The 13,302-nt window shown below is 36.3% G+C and overlaps 2 protein-coding genes across 2 annotated transcripts in view; one reads left to right on the top strand and one right to left on the bottom strand.

The window, feature by feature from the left end:
- The window catches only part of PIGB (phosphatidylinositol glycan anchor biosynthesis class B), a 19,754-nt gene extending 11,191 nt beyond the window's left edge, over nt 1-8,563 (top strand). The window contains exons 4-13 of the mRNA XM_035899543.1: nt 142-279; nt 914-1,018; nt 1,187-1,317; nt 1,925-2,065; nt 2,480-2,531; nt 2,943-3,154; nt 4,356-4,420; nt 6,698-6,908; nt 7,649-7,829; nt 8,415-8,563. Coding sequence (XP_035755436.1) covers nt 142-279; nt 914-1,018; nt 1,187-1,317; nt 1,925-2,065; nt 2,480-2,531; nt 2,943-3,154; nt 4,356-4,420; nt 6,698-6,908; nt 7,649-7,829; nt 8,415-8,546 — 1,368 coding nt within the window. The 3' untranslated portion in view covers nt 8,547-8,563. The remainder of the gene's footprint in view (nt 1-141; nt 280-913; nt 1,019-1,186; nt 1,318-1,924; nt 2,066-2,479; nt 2,532-2,942; nt 3,155-4,355; nt 4,421-6,697; nt 6,909-7,648; nt 7,830-8,414) is intronic.
- Nucleotides 8,551-13,302, bottom strand: part of CCPG1 (cell cycle progression 1) — a 21,067-nt gene continuing 16,315 nt past the window's right edge. Inside the window, 2 exon segments of the mRNA XM_035899497.1 lie at nt 8,551-9,643; nt 11,442-12,841. Coding sequence (XP_035755390.1) covers nt 9,463-9,643; nt 11,442-12,841 — 1,581 coding nt within the window. The 3' untranslated portion in view covers nt 8,551-9,462.

Below are 13,302 nucleotides of genomic sequence, written 5' to 3'. Positions count from 1 at the left end.
CCGCCCAGGAAAGGGGCTCCCACGGCAGCTCGGCCAGTTCAGAAATGCCACCGCTTCTGGCCGCGAGGGCGGGCGTCTCGGCCCGGACCAGTCCGAGAGTAACACAGCTCCAATGAAATTTACTGGCCTGGTTGTTCGTGATCTATTCTTAATAGCAATAATTATGGCTACCTGCCGTGGGAGTGGGCACATGGCTTAAGGGGCTACTCATACCCACTGATCTTTGCAAGCATCTACAAAGCTTTACAGCTGCTGGCTAAGGACGATGTTCAGCTGCTGGTGAGTATACTCAAAAGTCACACCTGCTACTAAAATGCAATTTAAAAGCATTGTGTTTAAATTCAGTGCATTTTTATCGTTGTCCAGGTAAAATACAAAGCCTTGAATCCAGCAGCTAGAGATATATGAGCACAGAGACCTTACTGAAGTGTTTCGCATGGGTGTAGAACTCATTCATAGCCTCCAGTCACAGTAGTGATGCCTGTGACTGCAGGGGATTACTCTTGGCCTCCATCAATCTCCTTGAGTTTCATACTGATATTGTTTGCTGCTGCATCATAATTGCTAAGTGGTTCTGTTTTCTGAAGTGTTTAATAATATATATCTGTACTAAACTCAGTAGCAACAGCCCCTTTTGGCCTCCGTTGGAGATGAATGAATGGCAAAGAATTCAACTTTCAATTTTGGAACTCTTTCCATTGAACTTTAGACTTACTTTGTTTTGGCAGAAATACAAGTCTTACCAAAAGACCTTACAGTTTGGTTTTTTTTTTTTTTAAAAAAAGCTATAGAGAACACTCAGTAATTCACTTTTTTCATGTCTGAACAGTCATTCACTAATTTGTTAGTCTTCTCTTTGAACTTGGAATTTAACAGATTTGTTGCAAGTAGAATTTTCTCTCTGCTTACATAGATATGGGTCCCTAGACTTGCACAGGCAGTGCTGGCAGCTTTTGCTGATGTGAAGCTTTACTCATTAGTGCAACACCTTGAAAATGCAGAAACAGCAAAGTGCGTGGTGAGTTTCAGCCTTTAAAAATTTTTTTTGCCTGCTAATAAACACTGTTGCAGTGTAAACAACAGCATAGTAAGAAGTCACTTTCAAGAATTATCACCTCCACTTAAAACTACAGAATTTGTTTTAACATTTCTCCCTGTGCATCCTGTTGTTCATAATTACTTTCAGTACTTCTGCCAGCTGTGTTCCTGGTTTACATGGTATTCCTGTACCAGAACTCTAACAAACACCATGGAAACTCTTCTTACCACTTTTGCTCTTTCCTACTATCCGATAAAAGGTTCCAAGATATCGAGCAGGTGAGAAACTTTCTACTAACAATACTGATGGTTTTTGGCTTGGGATAACACCAGCCTACTGATACTGTTTAAAATGCTTTTACCATAAAATATAAGGCAACCAAAACCACCTCATTCATGTACTAAGAGCTCTAGATCATGGAAGGAACAGCAATTGTGGTTTTGCCTCTAGAAATTTTTTTGAAGCTGTGATATAGCTGGTATGTAAAATTACTATTCTCCAGTTCTGTTATGCAAAGTATCACTTTATGGGAAACTTTAATTTAAACTTTAAAGGACTGGAATTTGTGATAACTTGAAAAAGGTAACAAAAGCTGGGTTCAGATATAGGTGAATTTGTGGTCAGAACTTTCTTTACCAGCCCTCTATTTTAAAGCAAGTATGTGCTTCTAGTTAGCAACTCCATTACTAATAAAGCAATTATATAGTTGCCAGCCTTCCAAGCAAAACAGGGTATCTGCACTGAGAGAATCAAAGTTATCTGCAGTATGAAAAGCTTTTGGTTAAGAGACATGACAGTATTTAAATTGTTGAAGTGTCACTGTCTGCAAAATAATTGGCCAAACCTTTGATAAACTTTTGTTTTTCTTATGTTCCCCCATTCTAGTTGCAAATACATAGCTTTGATAGCATTTGCAATTGTTATTCGTCCCACTGCTGTTATCCCATGGATACCATTGGTATTCAGTCATTTCTTGCAAGAACAGAGGAAAGCAGACCTTATCCTACACAACTGCATTCCAGTTGGGTAAGTTCTTTCTCAGTTTAAACTATAACTGTGCACAGCTATATCTTAATACTGATCTTACCACCGCAAAGGCGGACAACCCAAAAAAGCTGATTTCATGTAAAACAAACAAACAAAAAAAGGAGTCCTTTTGCAAAAGTTTAAAGAAGGGGCATGCTTCCTTTAAATTAATGTATATGCTGCAAAAAAAGCACTAGGAGAGATTTCATGAGGATGAGACATGAACAGCATTCCAGCTTAAACTAGGATTAGTGCCAAGTATATCAGGTGATGGCAACTCGCCACTGTAAAATGGCCGTGAGTATGGATAATCTCAAAAAAGATTAGGAATCAGGGAGTTTTGACAGCTATTTGGAGAAGATAAGATTCTGATACAAAACCAATGTCAGTGCAACCAACTTTCCCTTTTTGCAGATTGGTCACAATAGGAACCTCTTTAATAATTGACCGTGTGTTTTTTGGTGAGGTAAGTTGTTTCAAACTTGACTTACAAGAAAAAGCTTTGCTTTTACCATTTTAACATAGATGGATGTTTCAGACTTCTTCAACTTCTGCTATTTCTGTGACTGTGTCTGGCCTATGATCTCTAAATACATTCTAAGCTATAAACCCTTGAATACTGACTTCTCAGTTATTTTAAATGATAACACTGTTACTTAGAATCAGTATGCTCAGCTCTCAATAAATCAATAGTTATCAACAAACTACAAAACTTATACATTTCTATGTTTAACTGCTAAGTATAGGAAGTCAGTGATGAGTCTTTGTAGAAAAAAAAAGTATGAATGAAAATGCTATATAATTTAAGGCTAGTGATGACTAATTCAGTTTAGCTGTTGGTTTTCACTTTGGATTTGTATTTAACCCAATCTCCCAGTGGGTACTGGTTCAGCTGAACTTCTTGAAATTCAACGTGCTGCAGAATTTGGGAACGTTTTACGGATCTCACCCTTGGCATTGGTACTTCACTCAGGGACTACCAGTCATCTTGGGTACCCATCTGCCTTTCTTTATTCATGGCTGTGTGCTGGCACCAAAAAGGTATCGCATCTTTCTAATGGCAGTGATTTGGACAGTGTTGGTATACAGGTAATTTCTCTTAACTACTGTCTTTCACTGGTGGTGTTCTTTTCAAAGCTCATGTCCTCTCTAGAACAAAAAAGCATAGTATTCAGGTTAAGTGATAGAAAACTTTATAAACTACTCAAACACTCTTAAGAAATGCAGTTAATTATACAATAGTTTCTAGAATTTTATGTACTATCACTACTTTTGTCATTACCAAACACGTATTTTTAGAATTGATTAGACCCTTAAAGAATAATTCGGCATGAAATTCAATGGCAAATGAAAAAAGCCCAACACTCAATCGCCTAACAAGTAGTAACAACAGAACTAGTTAGGAAACTGTGTTTACTAGAAGCCCGATAATGAAAACACTGTTTCATTTGGTTCTTTAATACATCCCCAGTAAGATGGGTTGTTCTTATGCCTCTAGAACTTACTCCATTCACAAGTCTACACATGGCTCTTAACATTTAACAGACTGTCTTGAGTATTAGAATAAAAGGTGAGCTGTTTCTAAAGCATCAGAATTAACTTAAATGAGAGACACTTTCAGACAAGAAAAGATAGAGCAAATTAATAAATACTAAGTAATAAATGGTATTAGACTACAGTAGTAACAGAATACAGCAAAACACTAACAAGGCCACAAATGCCATCTCTTCTTTCAGTCCAACTCAAAACTGGATGCATCTTTCTTTGTTTTAGGCCCTTATCATCTCCCTTAGCCTTGCAAGAACCTGTTTAGTTCTCATGACACAAGTATTGCAGTAATCCCCAAAAAAGCCCCAGAAGTGGGCATAGGAAATTGTGTGAAGTTTTATTAGCAGAGGTGAATGTTACTTTGTAGATACAAATGTGTACTTGAATCTTAGCTTCTCATACACACTTTTTATTGTGTTCTATTACAGAAAGCAAATTGGTGAAGTACTAGCTAAGTTATATCTAGGAGTCATAGAATCAGACCATTTAATTGCTATAGTAGTAGCCAGGTACTTATATTAGTGGTTGGTTTAAAGTGACCAAATAATCTTAATTTGAATGTACTAATTATATTCTTTAAAAGTGACAATTTGAATTTTTGCTCTAAACTGCTTCAATGCCAAAAGCTTCTTGGTACATGCAAGTGCTTTTCTTCCAGTCCTCAATGCTCTAAAACACATTTTGTCAACAGAACCAATGCATTTAACTTTCTCACTGTAGTATTGTATCTGTTTTATTACAGCATGCTGAGCCATAAAGAATTCAGGTTCATCTATCCAGTACTACCCTTTTGCATGGTTTTTTGTGGTAAGCATTGGTTTCAAATGTCTTGCAGCCTTCCCTGTATGTCATTTTTACCTAAAACAGAGACTGTTACTAGTCAATGTAGGTATTTGACAGAAGAGTCTTAGAACTATCCTAACCTTTTCTTACAACTAGGAAAAAGGAGAGAAAAAAAAAAAAGGAACAGTAACTGACTGAAATGCAGATGGAGAATCCTTAGCATGGATAAACGTACTTCCTGCAAAAAATAGAAAAATGCCTCAGTGACTGCTGAATTTTTAGCAATGCCATCCTCACAGTGAATTTTGTTCCTTGGCTCCTTTGTAGTATTTTTCCACCTGGTTCTCTCAAATATGCCTGACAAATGCCTTTGAGTATGCAACAAAAAATTTAAAAGTATTCAAAAATGAGAATTATCCTTTTCCAGATTCAGGTGTGTCAGTAGATGATGCTAGTTTTCTGTCTGCTCTTGACCAACCACCAGCTGGAGGCTACTTCCCACACAAGTTTTAGAGCAGTTAAATGTGATAGCTTTTTCCTTCAGGAATAGTAAGGTGAACTTGTTCAAACACGAATAAGGTCCGTAAACTAACAGGGTTAACTTAAAAATTAAAGAGAATCTGTCCACAGTTTAAACTGGAAAGCACATTGCTTTTGCTAACAAAGATTTTTCTGATACATTAACAAACTTTTAAAGTATTTATTTGTCTTTTTTCCTGTTTTGTGTTTTTTTTTCTTTTAAACACAGAAAAGAACCTAATATGGAAATCTTTTATATTTTACAAAACTACATATTAATTACAGTAGTGTACCTATAGGAAAAGTAAAATCATGATGTAAATTCTAGTATGCTGAAAAGCTATAAAGGAAAGATTAAAACTTCTGGAACATGAAGCTGTATAGCTTTAGTTTAAATACAAGCTCAAAACAGATGAATCAATGAAAATTGTAATTTTCTTTAACCTGTTTTGCTAGTCTAAACAAAAGTAAATCTTATTTCAATAATTTTGCTCTTTGCTGAGATGTAATATGTCTTGGCTTAGTTCAATAGCAGATTTAAGATGAATCAGTTCTACTTCACATGCAGCAAATTCCAGTCAGACCATTATTTTTTGTTAATATCCCCCTTAACTTTCATGTCTATAAGGGGATGAGGTCACCTATGCAATTAGCAAGAGCTTATTATCATCTGTTTGGATACTTTACTAAAGAAAAAAATTACCAATGTTATTTCCAATAACTCAGTAGTTAAAAAGAGGTCCTTAAATTGCTCAAAACATTATAAATAAAAGCAGAAAAAAAGCCCATGAGAATTTCAAAGTCATTTCCAAGCACATTTAAAGATAAGCTACTTGCACCTCACAAAAGCAGTAAAAAAAAAAATGCCTGTAACAGAATGCTTCCACTTAATTAGTGGACTTTGTTTTCATCAAAGATAAAGGTCTGCAGTTTGTCAGAATAGACCAACTGAAGTCTAATTTAACTTACTTGTTACTGACTTCTGAAGCAGGCCTATTCTAACTTGTTCCTTGTGATTGAGTAAAGGTGGTCACAGAGCAAGGCTGCATAAAATACTTTTATCTGCTAATACTGACAAGCATATGACTTTAAGGGTTTCCAGACTGGTTGCAACATGATGCTGTCTTCTCTGCCAGGTTTGTTTAAGTTGTGGTTGATGAGAAACAGGTTTATACAGCTATCTCCCACCAGGAGAAATGTCTCTTCCTAGTATTGTCTCCTTCAAGAAAAGTGGGGGAAAGGGGCAGGGATGGGAGATGGGAAAAGATGGGGGAGTAAGCTTTTCCAAGGATAGTAGCTTAAAAATGAGTAGCAATAAGGGAATGCTGTAGCTTTCAGCATGTTGGAGAAAGAATACCACAGCCATACCAAAGCATGTGTAGTTACCATTTATTCAGGCTCTACTTGGACATGCGTGAATCAGAACACATCAGTAAGTTGCAACATATCATTCATCCAAACTACTGAATGGATTATTTTTCCCCACAAGGAATTAAAATTAAGCTCCAAAGAGACAAAGCACGGGCTCTGTAATTGTACTTCTGTACTTCAAAAGACAGGTACGGGCTTAACATTTACACTGTTAAATCCAAGAGTTAGTAAGGGCAAAATCTAACCTTTTTATTTCCATTCAAAGAGTAAAGACTGAAAGAACACTGTATTAAAATACCTCAAAGCAAGATACTGTTATCAACTGAGTAATGGTTTTCCAGTAAGTTAGGGTACTTTCAAAAATACTGTGTGGAACTGTTAGTATTTGCTTATTTCAAAATGTTCCTATAGGATATTCCTTGAAACACCTGAAAGCATGGAAGAAACCTGCAGCAAGTTTCCTGCTTTTATCAAACTTACTCCCAGCCCTGTATACAGGCTTGATTCACCAGCGAGGCTCTCTTGATGTCATGAGTCACATACAGCAACTCTGTAATAACTCTTACCAGTCACAAGCTTCTGTCTTCATCATGATGCCGTGCCACTCTACTCCATTTTACAGGTAGTAAAATAGTTAAGTGTACTATATTAAAATCCATACATAAGATTTCTCCCCCCCCACCAAGCTTAATAAATTGAGATGGATAAACATGTACAGGAAGAGTTTTGATTTTTCATACAGTTAATACAGAATGAATAGGGGAAATAAGCCAAATGCTTATACCATGGAATATGTTCAGCACCTAAGCCTTATTCAGTTTTTGTAGAATAGCTTTGTATGAAGATATGCAGTAAGTCTTACGACTTCTGAAAGTAAGTTATACTCCTTCATTATGGTAACTTTTGTAGCAAAACTAAAGACTAATTGTTACAGTCAAGCTGTATGAATTTTACCTTTACTTCTGCTGCTAGAAAGTAAAGAAATGCAATTACAACATACAGTGACTGAGGCCACTATTCCAAAACATTTGCAATAGATCCTGGCAAGTGAACAAAACATCAAAGTAGATATAAACAGAGAAGCTGATATGGAAAAGTACCTTTTTAAGAAACTGATGTTACACAGATGGTATTTTTATTAAGATAAATCTGCTTTCTGTGAACTGCTAACAACATAGTCACAGCAGTCTGGAGCCAAATCCACTTGTTCTACTTTTGCTTTCATATGAAGTACAGAAGGGAAGAAAGTATGACTCTGGGATTATTCAATTTTGGTTTTGAGTGAGGTATCTTTAAGTGATGAGTCAAATCTTAGATATTGGTCAGTTTATCCTGAAATGTTTGTTTTGTTTTTCTCCCTAGTCATGTTCACTGTCCTCTAACAATGAGATTCCTTCAGTGTCCCCCAGACCTAACCGGAAATGAGAGCTATATTGACGAAGCAGATATATTTTACTCTAATCCACTTGGCTGGCTTAATAAGGAGTTTTATAATGATACATTATTACCCAGTCACTTGATCTTCTTCAGTGTGCTAGAACAGGTATGGTAACTGCAAGCTGAAACAAACTAGTTTTGAAGTCAACTTAAAAAATAAATTAGGGGAGTTATAGTTAAGGTTTTTAAAAACTGTTGTCCACAACTTTTTAAAACACAGCTTGAATTAAAATTGAACCCTCTAATCCATAATATAGTATAGATACCATTCCAGTGATATATACTTAACATTCATGTATGGCCTCCTCTTTGTGCAAATTCTACATGCCATGAAGTAATGTTTTATGGAATTCTCCTCGAGCCATATTGGAAAAAATGTGCAGTCTTGTTCCCAAAACTGTACACTTTTAAGTAAGCAACACTGAAAGCAAAAATGCCTGCAAAGTACATTTTCCCCTCAATTCTTTTATGAAGTCCATGTACTCCAACAACCATGTCTGGTGAACATCTATCTACTCCAGTAAGGATCAAACAGAATTGGTACCTCTTTTTCTAGCAGTCTTTCCTAAAATAAAGGATAAAACTCCCAGGGGACAGTTGAATTGATGGTTTTCAGAAGACTTTGGAACACTGTTCTGATGCTCCCAACTACACTTTCTGACTGTGGAAACTAATGTATGTTCATTTACAGGAAATATCATCATTTCTAGCTTTAAGGGGCTATGAGAAAATGGCCACTGTCTTTCACACCCATGTACCTCAAGGACGAGTTGGAAGCCACATCTACATCTACAGGAAAAAAACTGATATGAATCATACCTGAAGATCAGTTTCTAGAATAAGAATAACCTAATAAGATCAGTTTTGTGTAGCAGTACTACACTTAGAAGATCTTGTACTCCAGAAGCGAGAGAGTAGTGAGTCTGAAAACGGGTAAGTCAAGTGGGGGAGTCTGATTAGGCAGCCATGGGCTGCTAAGCCTCTTCCTGAAGGCAACTTCAGTAGCAGTATGGCAGGGTGGGTGCTGACCTACCTTACAACACTAGAAAACATCAGGAAGACCAAAGTTACCATACGACTACTTAAACAATAAGAAATTAGACAAGACTGGACCATTTTTATAGAACTGTACAGCTATGCTAGGTTTGTTTTATAAATAAAGACTTTTACCCACAATGTCTCTTTATTTTTTCTTCTACAATATGCAGATATGCAAGACATTTCAAGTGCTTAAATCAGCAAGCTGATTAGAATGCAGCACAGCGAGTTCTTCACAATTCAACAGGCTCTTGACCCTGCCCCTCCCCCAAAGACAAGAAGCAAGTATAAGATTACAAAACACTAACAAATACATTACCATAATGTAGCCCTATTTTTTGAAGGATGAGATGAAGTTAGTATATCGAACACGAGTTAATTATTGGTACATTATGCATGACTCAAGCTTGAACTACACTAATGGTATGCAATTAAGCATATTTTTCATACACAAGTCATTGCATGCCTAGCTTCTGCAACAATACTGCTGGCACCCAAACTATCATCACTTCCAAAGAACAGTTACAGCAACAGTACAGAGTATGCAAATTAGAAAGCTTGACTTCTGCCTTTTAACAAAAAGGTGTAAAAATCGTATTATTTAGAGAAAAAACTTGCATCTTGCTGCTTTGTTGAAAAACAATTAGTTTCTGGAGAAGATGAGAATTATTAATTCTAATCTTATTTTTACCATAAATTACTCAATATTTTGGATCAAAGGGTAATTGCCCCAATTCTATTTCAAGATTTGCCATGTGTCTTCCATTAGTGCGACCATGTTTATACCATTTACCTTCTCTTTTATTACGGTGGTGGTACTTCTGAGCTTGTTTTTCATGTCTGGAATTTTCAGTTTGTGTAAAAGAAGGCCTTTTAGGTCGACTGCAAGGAGTAAACAAAAGCTTATTACTACTCTTATGAAAGCATCTCTCTAAAAACGTTTTGAAATGCAATTACATTGTCAAGAACAGCTTTTAACATGCTGAGATTGGCTGAAAACAAAACTAGTATTAAGGCTAGTATTGAGTAGTAGTCCTTTCTCTTGTAAGGAAAATAGTGAAAACTTTACAGACCCTTAGGAAAGCGTGTTTTGCATAAATATAAGCACTTTGGAGGTTTTCATGTACAGTAAGTACAGAGAGAAGAGGCACTGACAAAACACTGTTGCACACCTGTTGCAGTTTTTGGTGCAAACAAACAGTCCCATTATACTACATGCTGTTACCTTAGGTCTAACATCTCTAGCCTTCTGCTAAGCTGAGTCAAGGCTATTTTCATCCTCAGTATCATAGAAACTTTTGTATAATACTATCAATAAATGAATTTGAAATTCTGTTTTTCTGCAAACTGAATTAAAGTGCTCAAAAATTAAGGATTTAAATGAAAATTAGTTGATTTTAATAATTAATTATTAAGAAGTACTTGGACTATAAATAAAAATTTAAAACGTGTTGTGTTTGCCAAAACTACCCATTAAAAAGGCAACTTGGTAGTTGATAATAGGAGTGTTGTCCTCATGGTTCAGCTTTTAACAAGAGAAAGTACTACCTCACATAATATTTAGTAACCCCGAAGTAGTTAAGTATTCAGACTTCCTGCTGCAATAAAACACATGAAATAATGAACAATACAAGTCCGAAAGAAAAACCTGACTGAAGAACTGCACCTTACTCTAAATACTAAATATGCTTTGCACTGAATACCAGCACAGGGAAAAGTTCTGTTACGTCTACAAGGACAACTTCTCGTGTATTGTAAATTAATATATCACATTTTTTCTTACCTGATCAGAATTAACATTACTACAAGAAACTATGTAGCCAATTTTGTAATAGCAATGGTATTATAAGCCACATAAAATATATGCATAAGCATTCCAGAAAGAGCAAGTTCCACACAATACATTAAGGCTGCTTGCTTAACTTTCTTTCACCAAAGTCTACACAGTAGAAAGAGTCCACCATATCTAGCTCCATTGGGCCATATCTATAACCACTCAGTAGGATTCCTGAGCTTCTACAGAGCCCCATTAGATACAGTAAAGTAACGCAGGAAACAATTCATGCCAAGGTTGTAAGCACATCTGAACAAAATGTAGCTGGGGTCAGGATCAGAAATAAAGCCTACCATTTGTGTAGCTCTGCTCTGGGCGTTCTGACTAACTCAGTATTATACTAACCTACAAGAGAGTAGTGAAATTCCTGAAAAGCCAGCAGGGAATATACCTGCCAGAACAGGACTTTGGGACTGCTCAAATATATCCAAAAACCTTCTATTTTGGGGAAGGACAACAAGGAAGTCCTCGTCAATGCTGCTTCTGAACTACTCATTCCATCAGACAGGCTGTTCAGGCTAAAGTAATCCTACTTGCAGTTGCACATTTTTTTAAAGAACTCAGTAGGAAATGCTAGATTCTACCATGTACAGTGGATCTACAGTGGATCTGCAGTGCCTCGCAAACTAACATCCCTCCCCTCCATACAAAATTTATATGTAAGGTATCACAGATCCACTTTGTATAACAATATAATTTTTCCACTGAGTCCTTCAGAAAGTCTTCTAGTGTGGATATACGTATAGACACACACACACAAAGACCACCTACTAGAACAAGGACAGTAGTTGTCTTTACAAAGACTGCTTCATTGTGTTAACAAGTTCAGGAAACATGGAAACAAACCTGGGTCCATACTGGGGTAAATGATCATAATGAAAGTAGTATCTGTAGATGTATTTGTCCAAGTCCTCAAAAACATTTTCATTACTATTTTGGTATTCCTTCATATCTTCCAGGTAATCCTTGACATCATTAACGAAATCAGTGAACAGCATCTGGTCATGTATAAATACCCCATTATGAAAAAACCTATTGATGAAGTTTTCGAGTTCTCTCCAGTGATGAAAATTATGCACAACTTGTTGCAAATACTTTTTCATTAGCCGATTAAATTCATCCACCCTGATAGGATCCGATACGCTGTTAAAGAGACTAATGAATTCTTGATGAGCACATTCAAAAATACCAGAGCAGCCCTTTAGGACAAACTGATGTTTTCTATTACACAAAGGATCATTGAGACATTTCTGTGAATCTCTATCTTTTTCAAATGTCATAGATTGATGTTTTCTTCCATCTCTAAATTCTTTTGGCATGTTAGGTCCCCTGTAATGCGTGGGCTTCAGATTCTCGTAAGAGTTATGTTCTCGGTAAAAAGTTCGAGCTTTCTTGTTTGCCTCGTATCTTTTATCATTTGACTTCTTCTTTTCATCAAAAATGTTTTTTGTGGTGTCTTTGAAGTGCCTGAATGTAGACTTTACAGAATCAGAGAATTTTTTCAGGTTTTCTTTCACTGCTTCTTTAGCCTGCTTAATCTTTTCTTTATGGTGTCTTACAAACTCTTTTGTGGAATTTTTCATAGCATCAAAAGTTTCTTTAACGGAACCAAAAAATGTTTCCTTTGATTTCTTTTTAGTCTTACTTTGCCCTTTAGCACCTTTCTTCTGTCCCTTTTCATTCATTTCTTGTTTCTCAGTTTGGTCTTTCACTTCAACATACAGCTTCTCCCATAAGTCAGAGCGCTGTTGCTCAAAGTTTAGCTTTTTTTCTAGTTCTACTAGTCTTCCTCGCAGTGTTTCTATTTCTTGATTTTCTCTTAAAGTATCATCATCAGCACTGTCAGGTATTTGATGAGAACTTAACTGTTCCAGTTCTTTTTTTAGAGCTTCTGTAACATGACGTTCTTTGTCCAGTTCTCTCCTTAACATCTGTGCCTCTGCAAAGAGTGTTTCCTTTTGCCTGAGAAAGTTGTGGTTTCTTTGTTTTTCCTCTTCCAAATGTTCCCTTAGTTTCTGATTTTCCATTACAATAGACTCAGTGCTAGTACCTTTATCTTCTAAGTTTCTAATTTGTTGTCTTAGCTTCCTTAATTCTTCCTGAAGTGAGGCCAAAGCTTTTTCTTCCTTCTCTAGAGATTCTCTTAAGTGCTGATTTTCTGCAGCAAGACTTTTTTTTTGAGATTCAAAGGATTTCTTCTCCACCTCAGTAGAGGTCAAACATGTGGCAAGATCTCCCTTGAGTGATTAATACAAACAAAAAGAAAACAAGCAAAAATATTACAGTTAGAATTGTTGTCATTTCAGCTAGAAAGATGAAAGACCAAGGTAGGCCAGACAGAGTTTATTTATCATTTGGTTTCAGTGACACATATTGCAGCAAGATAAACAAGCTAGCTCTATTTTTGTATCTCAGATATACACACAAACACTTTCTTGGCAACCAAGACCATGTGATAGGCTCCCCCTTCCAACCAGAGGTCATCACCCCTCACTGGTATTGGTTTAACTAGCTGAAGGATCGCAAACTGGGTGAATTGATCCATCTTAAAAGAAAATAAAAATGTGCGTGTTTGCTGTTGATTTACATTCAACAAACTGGGATTACAAAACCAAATACATTAGCAGAAGCAAGGGCATTCAACAGTTGGGGCAGAAATTCAGGAGCCGATTTTGAAGCAAATTTGCTGCTGAAAATATGTGTTCAT

Source organism: Egretta garzetta, unplaced genomic scaffold (genome assembly GCF_000687185.1).
Source record: "Egretta garzetta isolate BGI_Z169 unplaced genomic scaffold, ASM68718v1 scaffold287, whole genome shotgun sequence".
Lineage (NCBI taxonomy): Eukaryota > Metazoa > Chordata > Aves > Pelecaniformes > Ardeidae > Egretta > Egretta garzetta.
This window is presented reverse-complemented; position numbering and strand designations above follow the sequence as displayed.